Source organism: Venturia canescens, chromosome 1 (genome assembly GCF_019457755.1).
Source record: "Venturia canescens isolate UGA chromosome 1, ASM1945775v1, whole genome shotgun sequence".
In the NCBI taxonomy this organism is placed as follows: domain Eukaryota; kingdom Metazoa; phylum Arthropoda; class Insecta; order Hymenoptera; family Ichneumonidae; genus Venturia; species Venturia canescens.
Genome location: NC_057421.1, coordinates 19,325,072 through 19,347,433, shown reverse-complemented (window position 1 = coordinate 19,347,433; position 22,362 = coordinate 19,325,072). Strand labels below are relative to the sequence as shown.

Below are 22,362 nucleotides of genomic sequence, written 5' to 3'. Positions count from 1 at the left end.
TTCCCCGAGGATTTACGCGACTGGATTTTCTACGAACGACGAGTGCTCAACACTTGCAGGAAGAATTTTCTCTACAAAGCTTTTCTCTCCTTATTCCTCTTCTTTTTCACTTTTTTCCTCCGCTTTTATCCCAAAAGTCAAACTCATTTGGAGCGTTTAAATGTTGGACTTGGAGCAAGCGAGAAACAGAGGAAGGGAAGCTGACGGTAACCTTCGAGCAACCATTTACCTTAAAGGAAACGTGTCCACTTTATATTCGTGCACCTAAATAAATAAATTACAGTATCTGATAACTTTTCTCAGACAAATCATCTTTCGTCGTGTTTGCGCTCAAGTTAATTGAATTTGCGCGATGGAACAGTTGTTCAACCTTCAGGAAAAACATATCTAAAGGCTCAGCAACTAGGGGAACTAATCACTGTAGATCGAACTTTCCAATAGGACTCCAGCAAATAAAAATAAAATCAAAGTACTCCTTACCGCATCTGTAAATACCATGAAATAATTTTTTTCTGGATTCACACGTTTCGTTCAAGATCTGATGAACGAAAAATGTTATTTCCACAGGCAAAAGATCCGCTGAAAAAATTGTTGTTGCTAAAAAGCCCTACACAGTTTCCCATTCTTACTTGTTACTGGGTTTCACAAGATTGTATTTGATACTGTTTCAGAATTGTTCAGAAGCGCAGCAGAGGCTGGACCTCTTGACATCGTGAAACTTCGCAAGGGTGATAAACTTCTCAACATTTCACCGCAACTTCCTCCAAATACGCCGGATACACCCTACACGCTCCAGGTAAGTTCGATTCATCTAATAACCACTAGCATGATATTGAATAACATTTTCAAGAGGTTACTCGCATAAGAAATTAGTGGGATTCCGTTTCTTTACGGAGGGAAATCTTTCGAGTTAAGAAACGTCGAAGGCTGATACCTGCGAGCCCGTAAACGAACGATGTTCGAATGGATCAATGTACACATGTTGCTGATGTGCCTGATGAGAGACGTGGCTCAAGATACGTTTGTTGTATGTCGTAGGTTGTGGGAGCACACCCGACCTCTTTGGGGATGATCGAGGCGGACCTTCTACGTGCTCTGGAAAGGCGCGTTGCCGCCTTGGAATGTGAATTGCGCGAACATCAGGAAGCCGCGACCTCAGAATCTTCCTTGGTATTACGCGATCTTAAACAACAAATGGGCGAGTTCAAGAACAAGCTCGAAACGACCGAGCATCTCAGTTGGTTAGGTGAGTAAGCACATTGGCTCTTCAAATTTTCATCCACCCGGTTCGAGATTTCCGAAAATCATTCACAACAGAGAAAAACACGTCTAGTCGATCCTGGCATTTTCCGTAAACTACCGAAGTCTTTTTTTTCTTTTCAATCATCCGTAAATGAGCGGTGCACATTCGAACCGAATGACAGATATATGAGCGGATAAATAGCCTCGCTGCCAGAATTTGCGTCTGTCTCGAACAAATATTTGCTATTGCTCTCCCGAGCTTACCCTCGTCGTGCTATTCATATCCTGCTTCACCAACGTTCGTCGACAAAACGAACTGAGAAAAACCTTGAATTTAGTTACCGGTAGGTTCGTTGAATGGTTGCCCGAACTTTCTTCTTTTCTTAGATATCGGAAAAAGCGACAACTTTTTTTCGTCACGTCTCGCTTAATGAAAAACTAATGTTCGCAAGGGCAAGCTCAACCGGAAAATGGTTTCAGTAATTACGGTGCATGGTTGCTCTTGGGCACAGTAAATTACTCACTTTCGAGCTTTCACAAAGTGCTTTTATATCACGTCTATGAGCCTGTGGACTCGTTTATTTGGTCACCATAAGACTTCAGGATTATTCCAACCAAGTTTAACCGAATAGTCTTGGGAGAGTTCTGCTTGAAAATACTATAGAAACTGTGCTGGAAATGGGTTCGTGACAGTGTTTGAAACTCGCTCACGAAACGGAGCATCTCACCAAACAAGAGCATGTGCCCCACCGTTGAATTGATTTAATTTCACATTGATTTCTGTCGGTAACACGATTTTTCAATCAGTGAATCTCAAAGTCGGGGACAAAGAAATGTATTTTGAAAATATAATAACGAGTTGTGACTTGGTTTTTCAGGCTTTTACAAACAGCTGCCGGAACCCGTGTCCTCGGAGGCTTGTCGAAGATTGCAGTACAGACGGAAGAGCGACAGTGTGAAGCGTCGAGTACGTGAAAAGTTCCTCAACATTTGGTGCGTATGCGATCAATTTTTCCCTCGTTATCTCGTAATGTTCCATCATAAAAAAGAATAATTCAAAACTTCTTCATCTCGGTTTTCTTCATGTCTCCCATTCCCCTGTTCGGGGTTGGAGCATTGTTCGTTTTCAAGTATCTTAACGTGAATGGAATATTGGAATCTATAGTGGGTCACAAACAACCGGGCACACGACATAAGCTTTAGCCGTACCCAGGAGATCCGTTGGCCAGAGGAGAGTTCCGTTTTTCGTAAATTTATCGTTTCGTTTCGCGAGCGTTTAACCAGTAAGCACCGTGGAGAGGACCAGGCGTAGAGGCGGAATAGTGTGCCCGGTAAAAGGCTCGGGTTGCCCGGTAGTAGCTTCGGTCGATACCATCCGACAGCACAACCGCTCTGTGCGGTCACGATATACCATTATAACCACTATAACATTTGAGTGGATCGTCGATGGCTCGTTTGGTTCTAACGATGGAAGGGGGACTTCGACTGTGAAGCTCTACTGGGACTACTTCCCATCAAGGTTATTTTCAGGACCATTATACCTTGATGCAAGCGCTGGAGCTAGTGGCTCTGTGTCTCTGTAGCTTCGTCCTTGGAATCAACTTCCTCTTGGATTTGCCTCGCGGTTAAGCGATATTCAATATTTATGTTATAACGAAATTTCACCTGAGACGGTCAGGCACTTTAAATCTTGTTATTAAGGTGCTTTTGATCCGTTTACTCGTGCTCCTCGTTTATCATCGTTATTACCACTTCATTTTCATCCAATTTATCATTAATACTCAACTCGGAGTGTCAATTCAGTTACAGATTAGCCCCGTTGTTAAATTGACACGAAAAAATAATGAATGGCTGCTCCAACACCTTTGCTTAAATCGACGCCCAACGATGGACATCGTGAAATAGAACAAACCTGCTGTTTTCGTGTCCTTGAGAAAGTCTGAATTCTGAGCGTCCTTTCTCGTTGCAAGTCATTCGAGAGCTTGCGAAAAGTGAGTTTTAGGGCTTTTATATTGCTCCATTATTTCCCATCGATCGTATTTTCGTTTGTTGTCGTACTTATTCAGTTACTGGTCAGTCAAAATACACGGCGAAGCTTTCGTCTGTCGGTGTACAGATTCCGCGCGTCCCACACGTTCGGTTTCTTCATTTTATAGGCGGAGAGGTAGCGTTGCTTCCGTGATTATACTCTTCGATCGACGACGAGCGCACTTTGGTGTTTCTATGCAGGACGATATAACCCGGATCCTTAATCGATTCACCCGCGATCCTCCCAATTGCTGATAAAGACGCTAATAAAATCAAGAGCAGAGCCAATATCAACGTCATTGTTGATTAACAGGGTCCATGAAATAATTTTGGGCAAGATGTATGGCTGCAATGAAAACCTTTCACTTACACATTGACTCCGATCAGTTTTTTTAACGAATGTTACCCGAAGGGGCCGAACATTTTAGCTGACTTATTTTGCTCTATAATCGATTGTAGGTTATTTGACTTCGATAATCGATGTCTCTAGAGCTTATCGTGCATGTGAGAAGGATTCTGGCGCTCTGCGCCACGCGGTGGCAGGAACGCGAAGCCACTCGTTAGTTCGTTTGATAACCTATTCAGTTTCGCTAATGGGATTTGTTGATTCAACAAATTTCGTTGTTTAGTGTGCAACAATCTATTATATAAATAAACTCGTTCATACATCCATCCAAATGTGCGTTGTACTCGGTCAGCTTGATGATTTAGATTCGAACGAATATTTATTAATTCAACTAAAAAGTATGCGTAGACAATTGAGTAGACGGGGAGAGTGGGGTAATTCCGGATGCGGGGTAAACATGGACACTGCGATATCTTTATATTCCGAAACCCCCACGTTCATGCACTTGAACTCGTGCGATAGTTCTATCGATGTTTAATAAACTCATATTGTACGAGGCGTTAATTGATATATTTTTGTCGAGGTAGGACCGATTGTAATATTTCGTACATTTCGATGTCATTTTTGCCTATAAAATGAATTGAAGAAACTACAGGATAAACGGTTTCAATGTTATTGAGAAAATAAATTTAATATCCTTGCTCTTTATGAGTATCATAAACGCAGTTCAAATTTTGGTTTTTCTCATCGTTTTTTAACTACTAATTAACTCGTGAGATTTCTCAGTTTGGGTAACTCCGAAAGGCTTTTTCGAAGAATTCCGGACGTTCTGCTCCTACCCCATATCAATTGATTTTTTCCAAATTTCAGATACCTCGTAAATACATATGAAAGAAAACACCAACTTGTGATATTGAGTGCACAAATAAAGCAGTGGATGATGTGAAAACAAAAGAGTTATTTTTGTTTTGAAAAATATGTAGATCCACCAACCGAAGACTGAATTATGTGAATCGAGTGTGAATTGTGGGCTCTCAAAGTTGCACAAGCGAAAGTACGAGTCGAGAATTTGTTTGCGACACGTGTAACTATTTCTAATGCAATCTAGATCTAACCCAAGGGCCGTCCGTAATTAGCCCGGAGGTTTGGGGTAAATCCGAGTTTTACGGAGTGTTGTTTTTTTGCTAAATATCTAGCAATTTTTTTTATCTTTCAGTTTAAATTTACATTGGAAATCGTAAACAAGATATCAAGGAGTAAAATACATGGAAAATTTATTTTGTAATTTCATCATGTGATTCGTTATTAATCAATTTCCCTTAGGCGGTCGGAATTACTCCAATTTCCCCTAGCAGTTTACAGTCGAACGGCTTGAATGATTTGGTTGGGTTCATGATATGATAAAATTTGAGCCGTCCGACGATAATATTTCTGGATCTACCGAATTCTCGTCCATGAAAATGGTTTTAGGTCGATAAATAATTCTTTCTTCACTCAGTACATTTGTGCTTACTTTTCGATCTTTGCGAATTGAGTAAACATTATTTTTATGAATTACAGCAACTCGAGAAAAGTACTTTTCAAAAGAGACTTCGCTTCAGACTCTCTCGCTTGTAGAACCCCATTTCCAACTGTTTTTGAAAATGAAAATTCGCTCAAAAACACGTGTGTTGTCGGGATCGTAAACAAAGTTATTTAATTTTCTGCGTCACTTTGTCGTCCCACCTGAGTCCTCCGCCCCATGTTTCAATCGACAAACGTAACGTTTTCGTTCGAAAGCTGAACACAAAGAGCTTTTGCACTGCGTAACTTCATTTTCTCATAATATATTCTCACTTCTCATTCCGCCCGGTAAAGTCATATTTTATTGCACTCCTTTCTGCGCAAATCGGAGCTCGGAGCGTTTAGGATGAAGGCCTTGTTCTTTTTCAACTCACCTCGTACATTCACGTTCCACGAAGAGCACCGGGTGAAAAGTCTCCCGGGACCCGGGACTCGGGTAGGTGACTTTGGGTCGATTGAAGAATGCATGAAAGCCTACCGACAAAAATCTTGGAAAATACCAACATCTGAACATCTGTGCTATGAAAACAAGATACAGGAAACGAATTTTGTTTCGCCATTTTTCGTCCGGCTCTACAGTTACGCCTTTTCGGCGTAACTTTTACTACTTTTTCTCTGCTAATTCATTTCCCCCGTCTCAACTTGAACAAAGTTTCGGACAAGATTAAAGCTTATGAACCAACGGAACGACGAAGTAGCGTTATAGACTGTCAATATTCAAGTTCTAACGGAAGCTCTTTCGAAAAATCCCTCTCCGAAACGAAGCACTGAATATGAATTATTCAATTCGTGTACGCGGCCTGAGTCACGCGCTTCATTTCTGGATATGTGTGATATAATAATCCGGGGCTTAAGACCGTCACGTAATATTCCTGGAGTTTACTTTAGCTTTAGGATGATAACTTTTCGAAGGGCCGCAGGAGCATGCGGCAAATACCATTCCGATGCCTCCGGGCTACGATCCCTTGACCGTAGGGCTTCACTTCTCATTCTGTTCGAAAGATGCGGAGTCCGTAAAAATCCCATTTCCTCTTGTAAATACCGTGATTGTTTTATCCCCGCGAACTTAATCAAAATCCTTATTTTTTCTTCTCGAAGTTTTGTCTTTTGCAAATTCCAGTATTTGCTGTTTTAGTCATTTTTATGACGACGCTGAAGTTTCCAACGTTGGAGTCCAACGAAATGAACGAAAAAAACGTTTGAAATTCACCGATTTTTTATTTCACGAATCGTTGGTGCAGCTTGAAAAACAACGAATCGCAAATTTGGCAGGGAACAAAATAGGAGAATTACTGGAATTATTGGAGAGTTTTTTTCGCGATCATTTCGTTGGACTCCAACGTTGGAAACTTCAGCATCATTTTTTATGGTCATCTCCTCACATTGAATTATCCTCCTCCTTCTGATACTTTTTCTTCGTTATCACATTATTGTTGGTCGCGTTGTATTTCGACTTGCATTTACACCCTCGAAAAGCACCCTCGAAAATGGATAAACTCCATTGATTCCGTTGATCGAAATGCTCCTCAAAACTCCTGGTTGCCTTGGATTTAGTTAACTCTGTGAGCGAGCCTCCGAGGTGAAGTTTCGCTCGCAGAGTGCCTTTCGAAAATTCATTTCTAATACACATACACGCTCGATATAACAGCACGATTGATTTGAATAAACATCTGCTGTGTATTTGGACTTGACCTGATGGGGTGCATTTACATAAGACTCTGGTGCAATCATAATGTGGGCTCTCTTCTCTTTCGAAATCAGGCTGTACGACTTCGCAGTACCCAAATCCGATCGTACCTAACGAATTGTGGAATTCGAAATGCGAAAATTTGCACACTATGATTCTCAAAGCTGGGTCAAGAAATCCAGCACGATGCGAGGTTATGCAAGCGGCTTCCGGTGCTTTGGAATATTCGCCGCACTCTCCTCCTGCATTGTGCTCGTTGTAAATCATGCTGCTTACCATCTCCCTTCCTGTCTCTTTTTTCTCTCTTTGTACGCAAGTACGTCGGTAAGTGTTTGTACAAACTTCTCGGACGAAGTGCAGATGGACCCCTGAGAATCTTAAAATAGAATAAATATCGTCGCATCTCCTCCTGTTTCCGAGAATCCATCCTCTCTCAATTCTCCCTCGAGGTGTGATATTTCCCGCTTTACAGTTCCGATGTAAGCATTCGTTATCGGAGAGCGACGTCGCAGATCGACAATCTTCGAGTAACCAATTTACAATCAACATTTTTATAACGAAATAGGCATTTTTATATGATTCGAAAACTGTCGATCATCTCGGCAACACTTGTAATTTCCGATGCAGTAACGTGATCTTTGAAAACATCGCTTTTTTTTATTTTCATTGTTTCTGGCGTTACGGCTACTTGCGTCGTATCGAACCTTCTGGATAAATGTTTCGGTTCTGTTTCATATAATTGTTATCACTCATTCGCAGAATATTCTGAGATCATCGCAGCTTTTTGCGAGGCTTTTTGTGTCTTTTTTGTAATCGGTTAAGAAACTTTGTCGAAGAATGCCAACACCGAAAATCCTCAGTGGAGGAAATTTCCCGAAAGGGACATGACTCTACTTGGCTTCGAAGAATGTTTTTTATGGTGACATATTCACATATCTTTTACTCGTTTGTTCGTTTCTCGTGAGGACGAATCGCACAGCGATTTTGGCGCATGTTTCGAAAACGTGCTTTCCTCCAATCTATTTCGATTTGCATGTTTTCTATGCGTTAATGACGTTTGTGCGACGAATAAGTGCAGCAGCTCCGGCAATACCAGTAAGTTGAGTTGGTTCTGCATGATCATTTGTGGGCAATTATGACGTTTCTACGTAGGAAATCGTGACACGCATAAAACTTGGGGAATTATGGCAAATTATTAGAGAACTTCACTCCGGGCTTTCCACAATTCTCACAGAATTTCATCTTCGCTGCGAATTTTAATCGCGCTCTGAGTTTCTCGTGAACTGCTTCGCGCCTCGGGAAAGGGGAACGAATATAACAACAATTGGAGCACCGAGAGTATTACGACTGGGAAACTGAATTCGTATTCCGAAATAGTAAAAACTTGTGAAGTGAAGCAAAACACATTATTAGTGAATGAATGGAAGCACCTTCGTGAATGTTACTTTGTTTTATTCATTACGTCCTAATTGTCATAACATTCACAGCCGCAACTTGCAATCACGACTCCCGTATCGAAAACACAACATCGTGTTTACCCTCGCTATCGCAGTAATCATCAGCGTATCACTCAACTATCGGAAACTTTCGACAAACTGATATGAATTTGTTTCAAGCGCGTGTACATTCTTATCATCCGGATGTGTATACGTTATCACGAGCGTATATTCAAGTTTTTCTTGTGTACACCTCAGAACTCGACTTTCGTCTGAGCTCCGGTCTTACTGAAGTGTTATATTTTGAATTTTTATATCTTCTCGTGGAATCAGATTAGACGAGGCCTCCAGACATAGAGGAAGGCGAGCGATTTAGACTGTCCTGCCATCTTTGGGTTCCCAGTGGAGTTGATACTTTTATTCTGCTCATGCTAATGTCATTATTCAACCTCAAAACTCCATTATCATTCCTGGCTAATTGGAAGAACGCTGTTTTCTACCAAGGCTCGTATATTACGTTGCAAAAAGCTTATCAACTGCACCTCCAAGTTTTCTGGAAAGATGAGATTAGTAGTCTGAGAGGAGACGGAAGACAAGAGCAGAATTTTTAAGGGCCAACGTCTCTTCGTATTCCTCTTGTGCATGGTTTATGCGTGTGCGATAATCCGCGGTGGAAACATGTTTAGTAATGGTTGAACGGTTGAACACATCTCCAGCCGCATGTTCAATATTTCGACGTATTTCTCCATCCATTACGTGTTTTCGTGAGTACTCTATCTGATGCGAGGCATTTGGCAAATACGGCTTGCCCATAATTCACTGGAACAAAGCACTGCCCCGGCTTTCGATGGTCCGCGCAACGATGACGTGGGTGGAAAGTTGCTTGAAATCGGTGACATTTATTTGAGTTTAATCTCATCTGGTAACAAATGATTCGATGATGTTTGGCACGAGGATCCAACGAGTTGCGTGACCGTTTTCCATTAATTTGTATTCAAGTGCATCGATTGATGGCAGATTGTACAGATTTTCAGTCGTTCCGTTCCGTACAAACGATGAAAAAAATCTTTTCGACGAACACTTCGAGCTCTTTCTGACTGCTCTGTTCTCGTTTTTTCATCACAATCCAAACTCCTTCAATCAGTTCATTCGGTCTAGATATTCTCTACAATCATGGATAAATGCGTTCAATGCTCAGGATTTATTGCTGTTTTTAAATTAATGCACATTCAAAGACGATTTAACCATTGACAGTGGTGGAAAGAGAAAAAAATCAAACGCCATTAGAACCCCCAGAGTTATCATCGTTTCAATAAAGGAGTGAGAAAAGCGTTGATAGCGTGACCGCTCAAGGGCTCGTTTCACAAGCTTCACTCTTTGATGCTTTCTTCGGAAACAATATTTCCGCGACTTACGTAACTTCAACTTATTCAATTAAGGACTCATCATCCCTATCCCTAACCTCATGGTTTATTGATTTAATGCCATTGAAGACTGAAACAAGCTAGGGTTCAATGCATGACGTAGTGAGCCGTTCTTTGATTACGAATCTATATATGTGCACTGTTTAGACGTGTACGTCTAAAGGTATTACGCACATACGTGTACATATAGATTTTACTGAGCGTAGATTGAAGGTTAGCTTCGCCAACAGCATTATTTCTCTTCGGTCTCCATAGAGGCGAACACTCCAAAGCTTAGGAGCATGCTTGTCAAGGCTATATACCTATGTATGGTCTTCCGGGTTCGTGAAGGAGACAGAGGTGGGATACAGCAAGATGCCATTAAGTCCCTTACGTGTACCCCTAAGTCAATAAGCCATTAGCATTCGAGTGCGTTGGTTCGTTAATCAATAAACAACTCGCCACGTTAACTTTGATAGATCAAAAACTCTGAAAACGTTTTTTTCGGACTCGTTGGTGTCTTTGAGGTACTTCAACGATCTTTATCCAAATCGATCGAACCCAGAAGTTTTCTAGGATGATTACAAAGTTGAGCAGAAAAACGGCCTCCTTTCCATTGGTTATTCGCTTCAGGAATGTTTCTGTAATACGGTAACGAAGCATGTTCGATAATATTGTAATTCGTGTTCTAAAATAAATGCAAGGAAAAGACAGTCGTGGTTGGCTCGTTAGCATTTGAACTTCGTTCGAGCTTGTCATTTATTTCGGCAAGTCAATCTTGTTTAACTTCGTTTCATAATGGACATCGGTGATCTCGCATCGTTTGCTCTGCTGTTTGCAGTTGTCGCGTATATCACCGGGGTTTTCAGTGCATCGACGTAATAACCGAATTTCTGAAATAAATTTCGAACTTTAGCATCAAACGCGCATAGTCGCGGATTGAATTTCCCTGGGCGTTACCGCAGCCCAAGTCCGCGCAGCCTTTGACCAACAGAGAACGCTTCATATGTGTTTTCAGGGGTGTCCGATTCATTCAATCAATTATATGTCACGAGCTTTGATTCTCGTTTATAGCGGATCATTAAACTTCGCTTATCCGAGACGATAAACCGTATTCATGTCCATCATTCCCATTCTTCTTGTACCGCTTTATCGTTCTATTGATCATTTAACGAAATGTTCTCATTGAAATGGAGCAAGATTCAAGTATCTGGGAACGACATTAATAACAAATTGTTGATAATAAAGACGAGATTTTCGTCTTTTCGCAAGAACGAACATTTTTAGTTCGAATCTGCACAAAAACGTTTTATCAGTTGTTTACCAATTGTAAAAAACGACGAGAATTCACTGTTTCGGCAAGTGAACGTTCGAAATTTACTTCAAAATTGCAGGATTTCATTGAAATGGTACTAGGACAGTTGATGGTGTGTCGAACGAAAATAGCAGGGCCGGTACGATTCATTGGAAAAAATAAATGAATTGATTTTTGTACTATCGACCGCTAAGAATTTATGAGAATCGAGAAAGAATCAATTATTGAGGTTAATGTAGGAATACATTTTCAAGAATGAAATAATAAGAATGCTCTTTGGCAGAGCACATTGAAGAATAATGATGGAAAACGTTGAAAATTCATTGCAACTCATCATTATGCTTGTCAGACAGACAATAGAATATCAACGACTATATTAGGACATAACAATGGGTGAATGGTTTCGATGCTTTCAATTAGAGCGTGCCCAGTGAAAATTTCATTATCGAATGTATATCTGTCAGTGTCAGATTTTGCGTGATTGCAGCTCTGCTTAAAATACATCGTGGGTGCTGGTTCACAGAGAATTTTCGGTGTATTAATAGCAGCGTATTAATTTGCAACTGGTTGGACTCAGCACGGTCGTTAATATTCCTCCCTTTGTTTATAATTTCTGCATTCAACGGCGGAACGTTTAATGCGTACGTTTGTTAAAGATTCATTTCCCATATTGATTCTCATGGCAAAAGTCTTTAATACGGTAAAAGTAATGAGACAAAATTACGCGTTATCAACTGATGTTCTTCTACTAAAGTTTGCGAATAAAGTTTTTTAGGGCAACTGTCCAAAGGTATTAACGACATATGCACTGAATTTTACGTTTTACGTTTTCCAGTGACGTAGCCGTATCGTCGTGTGTACGAGAATGGCTGCGATCGCCAGCGTTCGATGCTCGACAATGGGAAGACGAGGAACTTCTCCTGATGCTTCAAACCATGTTCATTGAGCTTGAATTGTTACAAAAATTCGACATACCATTAACCACGCTCAGGCATTTCCTTTATGAAGTTTATAACAATTACAACGAGGTACCATTTCACAACTTCAGGCACTGCTTCTGCGTCGCTCAAATGGTAAGCTTATGCAATACTTACGAATATCCCTCTATCGTGCTCGTCTCACTTCCGGCTCTCAAATTCTAAAATTGTATAATACGTCCGCGTTTCATGCTCTCATCTCGTTGAGAAAGACTGTTTTAGTTAAAACTCCAAATGCGAATGGACCATTTCGGTTTTTAAAGTGCCGTAAAACCGCTCAATACTTGACCTAAAAATTCTGACTCGCTATCAACTGAAATTCTGTTGTCAGTCAGCCGAATTCCTACTTGGAATATTCAAACATCATTCAATCGTAAAACTCTCCTAATCATTTGAATAATAAATAGAGAACTATTGAAATAAAAGAAAAATTAATGTTCGCGAGTGGATTATGTTCATGGTGAAATTTTTATTGAAAATTTGTCTAATGGAAAAAATGTTTGGTTGGTATCTAATTGAAATGATTCTACTTAATTGTTGAATTTTCTTTGAAGATGTACGCGATAGCCTGGGCAGTGGATCTACCCTCGAAAATTGGACATCTCGAAGTGCTCGTACTGATAGTCTCTTGCATTTGTCACGATCTCGACCATCCTGGTTACAACAACATATATCAGATAAATGCGCGGACGGAGTTAGCTTTACGTTACAACGACATATCACCTTTGGAAAATCATCACTGTTCGATTGCATTTCGAGTTCTGGAAGCCCCCGAGTGCAATATTCTTGCATCTCTAGATGCTGCGACCTTCAGAACCGTCCGGGAAGGGATAATCCGATGCATACTCGCCACCGACATGGCAAGGCACAACGAGATTCTCAGCCAGTTCACTGACACAGTTCCGGACTTTGATTATCAAAATAAAAGTCACATCAATTTGGTGAGTTACGAATGCAAGCGAGAGGAAATGGAAAAAAAATGATTTCATCGGAATTCGGGATAAAAATAATGGATTGAAAATGGACATAATTGCTTATGTTACAGCTCTCAATGGTCCTAATAAAAGTAGCTGATATAAGTAACGAAGCGAGACCCATGGACGTTGCGGAACCGTGGTTGGACAGCCTCCTTCAGGAATTCTTCAAGCAGAGTGATGCGGAAAAGCTCGAAGGTCTTCCGGTAACCCCATTCATGGATCGTGACAAAGTCACTAAGCCGTCTTCTCAATGCAGCTTTATTGGTCTCGTCTTATTGCCTCTTTTCGAGTCTTTGGGGGAACTTTTGCCGGAACTGCAGGTTCGTTACGTCTTCGCCAACGCTCAAAGAGAAAGACTGATTATGCCTTATCGAAGATCATAATACATCAATAGCCAATTTGATCGAATCTCGATTTGTCCTTTTCACCTACTCTCTTTTGCTCGGAGTAAAAATTTGCCTGTTTGGAAATTTTATTTCAGGTTATAATTTTCGGTGGTTTATAAGATGGGAACAGAAAAAGCAATGTAAAACTAGAAAAAAATTGTACGCTTCTTCCCAGACCCGGTGTGGGGTTTCTATTCCCGAAAAAAGTGCATTTTAACATTTTTCTCCAATGATGTTCCACGTGGCAAAAGTAATAAGATGAAAACGATTTGATTTTAGGATTTCATAGTTGAGCCAGTGCGTTTCGCTCTCGAATACTACAGGCGATTGAACGAGGCGGCCAAGGACGAGCGACATCATCGGAAGAGTGTCGTTGATCTCGGTGAGTCAGCTTCGTCGATATCAACCGGTACAGCGGCGTCAGTAACGAAATCAACGTCTTCGCACAGTATGAGATCGAAGCGTTCGGCAGGCACGATACGTTCACGTTCACGTTCGACAGACGAGGATCCGGAAAATCCGACGATCGCGGAAGTGGAAAATCCGGAGAGCTCGGATCCGGAAACCGCGACGGAGGTTGAGATAAGTGAGAAAACATTAAAGTTCAAGATATCGACGGAAGGTACGGGTACGACGGGAAGCTGCGCTGGGAGAAAAAGTTATCCAGGAAGCCGTAAGGGAAGCAGAGAAAAATCATCGTTGGATTATCACAATCCCGATCTAGCGAAAGCAATTAGAGATCACGATCGTGAGAGACGACGCAGTAGGGGTGAAAATTTTAATAGTGATATGAGCTCACCGGTGAGCGCTAGATCCATCGATGACGGTAGAATAATTGAAGAATTGGAGAGGGATGAGATGAGCAGCGTGAAAACGAGGACAAGGGATGAAAGACCGGAAGGTAATGGGAAATTAGTTGTGTCGGTCAAGTCGTTAATCGGTAAAGATGATAACGAGAAGGAGGACGGAAATAACGACAGAGAGGAGAAAAATGATGATTTTCGTACAGGACGGAAAAGTTCCGCTGTGCGCAAGGAGTCGATGATTCTGCACTGTTGCTGCGAAGACAAGACCGCAACGTCGAACAACCACAAATCGCTGTTGTCGAGATTGCGAAATTTCACGGATCGTTTGAGCATCAGTTTTGACTCCCGGGACACTGTGCCATGTACAAAATCATCGAAGCTTCATACAAGTTCGAGAACCTTGACGAAGAGCGAATCGGTAACGGGTAGTAGCAACACCAGTGGCACATCGGCGATAAAACCATCGCGGCAAAACAATTCTCTCTTACTTTGTAAACGTTGTCATCTTGCCAAGATGAGTAAGAACGAGATCAAGGATACGTCGGTAACGACGAGAACAACAAGGACGACTACGACGACTACTACAACGGTGGTCGAGATCGATGGCATGGAGAAGCGCGCTACGACTCTACCGAAAGTGAAAAAATCCCAGGACAGTAAGAACAAGAGCTGGCGTATTGTATTCGTCAAAGAAAAAAGGCCTTCGATATCTCTGGAAACATTGCCGGCTGTTGGGGATGACATTGATACAAGCGGTACCAAACACAAGCGCAATCTCTCTAATCCCGAAGGTAAAATCGTCGTTAACAAAACTCAAAGTCTCAAACATACGAGAAAAAATGAAAAGTCGGTTAATATAAATGAATTCAAAGAGATCGACGTGAGAAAAACGAGCACGGAAAAACCCGAGATAATTGTTAATCCAGGCAGTTCGAACGTCGTTGATGCTAACAGCGATGACGATGATATCGGAAAAATTGAGATCAGACGAAGTTCCGCCAGCATGGAAGACATATCTAAAATTACTAAGCAAAATGAAAATATTATTGTGGGCTGTGGCCTCGAAGAGAAAAAAGGCGACGAACATCAACAACACACGGGTAGTCTCGACTCCATGTTATACAAAGATACCTCCAAAAACGTGAAAAAATCATTTGCCGGATTGTCTTCTCCCTACAGTGCGAAAAAATCGTCACCGGGCATTTTTTCACGCTTCAAATCCGGCATGAGTATCGACGGCACAAAGAGCGCTAGCAACAGCAGTTCACTCAATGATCAGACTTCGCAACAACAAACTGGCTGGATATCTTCCTTGGCAGCCAGTTTTCGTCCTAAACGACAGTCCAGTGACTTGCAAAGTGCTCTACCTCATGGTCTTCAATCTCCCGGTCACGAGGAAATTAAGTGATACGTTGTGGTCTCCGTTAAGACAAAATCCGGTAGATTCGCCGATCTCAGCAACTGGTGGGCCCAAAGATCCTCTTGCTGCGCTGGCCTCACAAAGGAACCTTAAAACACACAGACACAAACTTTCTATTTTGTTGGCGTTTGAAATGGTCGTTCGAGATATAATTCATTTTATAACAACAGAAATTTGTTCGTTATGACAATTTTCATAATTAATATTACCACGTGAAAACTAACAATAAAATATTGTTTGTTTACTTTTCATCGATAATTATATACTTGACAGCAAAAAAGTCACAGTCAAAACATGTCCTTTTCCGAGTAGTTCGTGAAGTATGAAAATTTCATTTGATTTGAAAATCCATCGAACCTTGACTTTGAAAATGTGTGAAAAAATTACGCAATTCGGAACACGAATATCTGTTCTCGAATGATTGATACTGACATTTAGAAAACCAAAAAACTTCGAATTATTCGCCTGTAAATCGTCAACAAGGTAGAAATATTTTTTAACGGCGCTCATTTCCAAAGAATAAGTGATTTTATCTGCTTTTATATTTGTTTCATTACGTTCCAATTCTTTTGAACGATGAAGAAAATAAGATGGTCCCGGTCAGTCGATTGCAAGAACAAGAGGATCGTGAAGAATTGTGCGACTAGATTTGATGTGAAATATCGTTCGTTATAACGATAATACAGAACTTTATTCTCTCTCCTCTCATCTTTCTTCGTGCAAGGTCTATCGGAGACCACAGTGTGTTGTCGAATGATTAAGAAAATCGTTAATTATGCGATTGTTTGCGCATAAAAAATCATTGTCGAGTGTTCTCGTTTTTTTCCTGACTTTCTCCTCAGGATTGTCTTGCGACGATGCATAGCGGTAGAGGAGTATGTCTTAAACTGGAGGAAAAAGTATAAAAAAAATCATCGATCATGTAGAAATTTAATCGGAGATGATACATTTAGTTTCAATGAATTCAGGTGACTCTGTCCGAACGACAGTCCGTAAGTGTTTAGCTACGTAGAATTATTTTATTTATTGTCCTATTAACGAGTAGTCATAGTGACTAATTCATCAATGTTGTTCGTTATACGCGTATATGAAAAAATGTGTATATACATACGACAATGATAGCGTATGTATGAATATATTTATATAATTATACGTGTATATACATACGAAAAGTATCGAAATGGAAATTCAAATCGCCACCAACGTATGTTAACATTTGGGGTATAAAACTAGTAAGGCAAAAAGAAAAATAAAAAAATATAAAAAAAAGATATAAGAACTAAATGTCTGTCTTCATCGGTAAATATAGATGTTAGGAAACTGCAGACAATTTAATAGATAAGTACACATCCGTATAAGTGTGCATGTATATATATGTACGAACATATATACATCTGTGTATATGTATTATATATAACATATCGGCCATATGATGAATTCGAAAAAAGAAGGAAAAAAAAACAACAAAATCAAATGAAACAAAGAATAATTGTTGGAATGTTGCTAAAAGGGAAACAATTGCTAGAATATATGAATAATGCGATACACATTATGACGTCTTATCTGGCTATCGATAAAAGAGAGCTGTAATCATAAAAAAAATCAACTGGTTATTTGCGTATATTTATGTAGATTCGTACATATTGGGGTGCTTCGGATACCGTTTTATTTGAATATCCTAAGACTGTGGACGATCTTTTCAGTGTGTATTGTCGCACTTGCCAAAAATTTTTATCTTTCCATCTGCAATTGTACGGTTGTTCGAAACTCGCGTGAATGTTTTTCACGATTTAAAAATATAAATGAATTCATCTTAATTCGGAAGAGACGTATCTCGTTGTACTGAACAAATCGATAATACGCTCGTTCTCGCGACATCATGCCCCCCCCCCCCCCCCCCCCCCCCCGTCGGTATACGACTCACACTTTTGTGAGTATTTATATATGAATATACGCGAATCGTAGCCTACTTGTTCAATAATTGATATCAGTGATACATTGAATAATCGAAAATAAATAAAACGACTCTCACGATTAGTTCACCTACGATATCACGCTTTGGATTTTTAGATGTTTATATTTTTATACTTCATCAGTGTGTCTCTATATACGGCGATGAAAAACCGCATGTATTGTTGAACTCTAGTCTTACGTTATTTACTTTTATCCCAATGCGTATTGGGCATTTTCATTTATTTCTTATTTCCTTTTCAATGGATAGTCTCGATTCGTTATTTATCGTCGATCATTTATGTTCAATGAGATTTTCTCTTCTCGATCATTCTCCTCGAACGTTTTTACACGATATTAAAAAGCACACAAAATTCAATTTTTTTCAATCGATAATCCGACATCACAAAGCACAGTTGCCCCCTTTTCTATTGGACTCTAATACTTCCGCGTGATACATGTATTATATTTCTTCGTTAGAGATTATTTTCAATCTCGTGACCAATTAGCGCATGTCTTCGAAGTGTATAAATAATTTTAAAACGTACATAAACTGTCGACGAATGAAAAATATACGAAAAAAAGAAAGAAAAAAAAAACACAACAATATACACACTTTACTACCTACGTATCATACCAAAATCGATTATTTGCGATTTATGTACGTGCATTTGATACGCCTATATGGATTTTCATAATACATATACGTACATATTTGCACATACGTACATGCTGACGAATAAAATTCCACGTGTCGTTCTCTCGAATAAACCATTTACCGAGATCTCTACAATTATTAAACACTACCTGTGCCTGATATCTTCGTCATTATTTATTTCGTCTATCCCGTGTATTAAATCGATTTTTTATTTTTCTTCTTTTTCACAATGAAAACAAAATGATATCATTGAATTTAAAGAGAAAATTGGAAATTTGGACAAGTCATTTGCCTCGTAGAAACTTTAAGGGAGATTGCAACACTGAATATTCGGTAGTTTGAAATTCAATAGATTATTTGTGTTCAGCTTGTGGTTACATCTTGATTATTTCGGGTGTTAGGTCTCATTGGTTAGAAGTATAATGAAAAACTAATTCAGCGAGAGCAAATTGCTGTATTTTGTTTCTTCTTGTGAAACTTGGCTATGAATTTTTTCTTTCGAATATCATTTATGTAAATATTCGTCAGGCTAGAAATAATATTGGAAAAGCGTATTTGGAATCGCACTCGATCTCGATCGGTTTATCGTTGGATTCTCCTTGGTACGATGTGCGTGTGTGAGCGTATGCGTGTGATTCGATACGTCACGGGACTATTATTGTAAAAACGTTCATTTCCTACGAAATATAATAATTGATGGTTCCGTGCTCAGAACTAAATCATTCGAACTTCTCTTCGAATCATTGCTTCCTTTTCATGAAATAATCGAATGAAAATTGGTGAGTAGAAAAAATACTGTTGCAACAACCCCAGTGTCATCTGCGTCTTCAATTTGACAATATTCCGATATTCCTACGACACAATCTTGAAGAAAATTTGGCTGAGAAACAATATTATCAAGATATTCAAAGTATCGTTGAGTTTTGGCAAAATGTTTAACAGCAATAAAATGGCCTAATCGGTCTCAGAGCCGCATGATCAATGACGAAGAAATTTAACGACCTTCTCCAATCCCAAGCCGTTACTATAAACGTCAATTCTCATTTGAATCGTTCGATCAGTAATATTATTGTTCCACAATGGTCAATTAACGAGACAACTGCTTTACTAAATATAATTCGTGAAGTACTTGGAAGACTTCGTGATTATTGTATGATTGAACAATACTGAGAACCTACGAAGAAAATAAATGTAATTTCTGGGTAGACAAAAAAAATCAAGGATAGGATTAAGTGTGAAGATGAAAAGTAAAACGCAAATAACGTCAATGGATTCTTGCTGTATAATATAATATTGAACTTTTTTCGCCGTTCCTCTGTAGAACCCCTAGCCTCTCTTCCAAACTCGCGCATTACGTTTTAGTCGTGATAAGGCCAACAATCACACCCTCCGCAGTCTTATTCGTTTTGCAAATTGAGCAATTAGGAAAAATTAATGCAACTGACATTGTATGCTTATCATTCGATCAAAATTCATCGGAGACTTTGACGACGCTAGAGGGAGAGCGAAATGTCACCGAGACGAATATCACTGTGGAAATTTCCATATTTTTAGCCATAGAACAATTCTGTGTGAATGTACATAATTTAAGATGACCCCAAAATTTGTGTGTATTTATTCAACTATCGTGATACCGCCTCGTTTCCGAGGGAACACAATGAGCAAAATGAAGGAAAATAAAACCAGAAATAAATCTAAATTATACATATGAAGCAGAATAAAAGAAAGAGGAAAAAACAAAGATTGACTTTTACCTGATATTAAGTAATTTGGGAAATACAATGCTCGCTGGCGAGCGATGTTCAATTACAATATAAATATATACATAGATATATAGTTTTAAGAAGCTGCGAGGAATTTGTCGCTGGAATAGCGAGATACCGAAATCTTTGGCGTTCAGTGAATGGAAATGGCCAACGACGGGAATAATTCATGGAAATTAAGAATAAAAAACGAAGTCAAAAAAATCAGTGAAGAAAAGTTCCTTGTCGGATGAAAGTAAATGCTCGATATGCCAAGAACACATTTTCGATACATTGGATATATCTCAACTCGAGAAATGTCGAAGAAAAATTATTATAAATATTTACGTGAAATGATTTGAAAATTTATTGACGGTATATTTATTTTACGTCAAGGATACCGAAGTATTTCTGTCCAAGTATTTCTCTATGTTTTCCGTTATTCTTCAATGGTGAAAAGAAAAATAATAATAAAAGTGAATAAATACCCCAGAAACACTGAGCGTCCATCTTCACGTATATATTGAATGATGATTATAAACGAGTCGAGGAAAAATACACGTGTGAGCCGGCAATGGCTTTGGTATTCACTCGTTCCGTTCAATTTTCAAGGTATCGTACTATTATAACCGTAGGAAACCTTCATGTAATTATAAACAAATAATACGTAGTCAAAATGTGTCTCGAGAGAACGGAACAAACGATGAATAAAAAACAATTCAATGTGAAAAAAAAAAACAAGAAAAAACAACAGCAAACCACGCTCGAATAATAGTTTTTTTGTAAATTAAAGTAAGTGATTAAAATAAACGTGAACGTGAAACAACATACGGACATATTCGATTCAATGTTTTCCCTGAAATCTTCATTTTACCAGAGATGGAAAATAAAAAATGTTCCCATTAATGAACTATTGGGAAATTTTTAATGATAAAAGAGATCGATTATCATAAAAAAATATAATTTTTCCTACACATATTTTCTTGTGGAAATGACTTATCGAGCGTTGAAAAATTACAAATTATGGGTTTGCCCCAATATTATTTATTCTCAATGTCGTCACCGAAGATTATAATTTTTAATAACGATTTATTTTTCAAACTGCTTTTTATAACTTTTGTCGATTTAAATATTGCACAATAATTGCATATTTCTACCTCGTTGACAATGATTTTGGGTTGTGTCTTTAAGTAAAATCTTTTTTAGACTGTGTTGGCTCATTTGCAAGAGGAACCTTCTGAAATAAAAAGCGTGTTGACACAGTATTACTAATAACTTGAAAAAGGTGACGATGAAACGAGACATTTTATGAATAATTGGAGCACTATTGCACTTGATCATTTGATGAATCAAGTGATTCTGAAAATCGTCACCTTGCATCGTAGAACAATTATTCTTAATCCATGCTAATAATCTGATACAAAAATGCGCTTGAAAATGTTGCGTGACAAAAAGAACAACATCAAATTGAGATCCTTTCGCGTTCTCAGTTAAAAGAAAAAAAATGCATTGTTCATTTCATTTCAATCGAGTCGAACGATTCCTTCTTTTCCGGAAATATCATCATTTTGTCGTAGATAGTGGCAAGTGCTCCCATTTCCTCACTCATTTTGCGGCAGCAGTTACAGCAGGAAGAGACAACAAAATCCTCGATGTCACAGTTCTTCGGAGAGCAGCCTAGGAAAGCCCGGCTTCTACTGCTGCCCGTCGATCTTACCATGTAAAACATAATTTTCCAGTTTTGTCTGCTCGTACTCTAATACTGTGCGATACCTGTTGGAGTTACGATAAGGATTGGCAATCTTGAATTCACTGCTCGTGAATGCACGTGTCACGTTCGAACATTCCTCGTAAGCTCCGGATATCTAATTTTTAAACCGGAAACAGAGTTCGAGCCCCAAGTGAATCTGTGCACGAATATTTATCGTCTGACGGTTACTCCAGTCCCTTGGTAAGACAGAGTGCAGAAAAACGAGCTGAAGGTAAGTATGTATTTTTGCTTCCGAATAAAACACTTGAAATTGCTACTACCAGATGGCCTTGAGGCAAATATTTCTAGTGGGACCCTCCGATTTTCTAAAACTCGCAATTTCCACCTTGGTTTTCAGCAACTTGTGTGTGTTTTTAAGTGTTTAATTCATTGTTTTTATAGTGAAATTTTTGTAACTTTTTTTAGTGAAATTCTTTAGTGAAATAATCTCTGTGAATTTGTTTTTCTCGCTAAGTGTTTATAAAAAGGAAAAACCGATAGAATTGTGTGGCATGATTTTATTTCAGGAGCTAAGGGTAATGAATTAGGTTATCCTTATAAAGGGATAAGTACATGATATTGAAAAAAAAGAAATGATGAATTCGGCAATCCTGAATGAAGTATCATTTGAGATTTGATATAAAAATATAGGAAACCATGCCCATGTCGTTCTTAT

The 22,362-nt window shown here is 39.1% G+C and overlaps 1 protein-coding gene across 6 annotated transcripts in view; it reads left to right on the top strand.

The window, feature by feature from the left end:
• Pde9 (phosphodiesterase 9) overlaps window positions 1-20,764 on the top strand; it is a 122,429-nt gene extending 101,665 nt beyond the window's left edge. For all 6 annotated transcript variants that reach the window (XM_043434125.1, XM_043434123.1, XM_043434121.1 and 3 more), the window contains 7 exons: window positions 672-796; window positions 1,039-1,246; window positions 2,121-2,235; window positions 11,856-12,093; window positions 12,552-12,938; window positions 13,043-13,294; window positions 13,640-20,764. In XM_043434125.1, coding sequence (XP_043290060.1) covers window positions 672-796; window positions 1,039-1,246; window positions 2,121-2,235; window positions 11,856-12,093; window positions 12,552-12,938; window positions 13,043-13,294; window positions 13,640-15,574 — 3,260 coding nt within the window. In that variant the 3' untranslated portion in view covers window positions 15,575-20,764. The remainder of the gene's footprint in view (window positions 1-671; window positions 797-1,038; window positions 1,247-2,120; window positions 2,236-11,855; window positions 12,094-12,551; window positions 12,939-13,042; window positions 13,295-13,639) is intronic.
• Window positions 20,765-22,362: the final 1,598 nt, after the last annotated feature.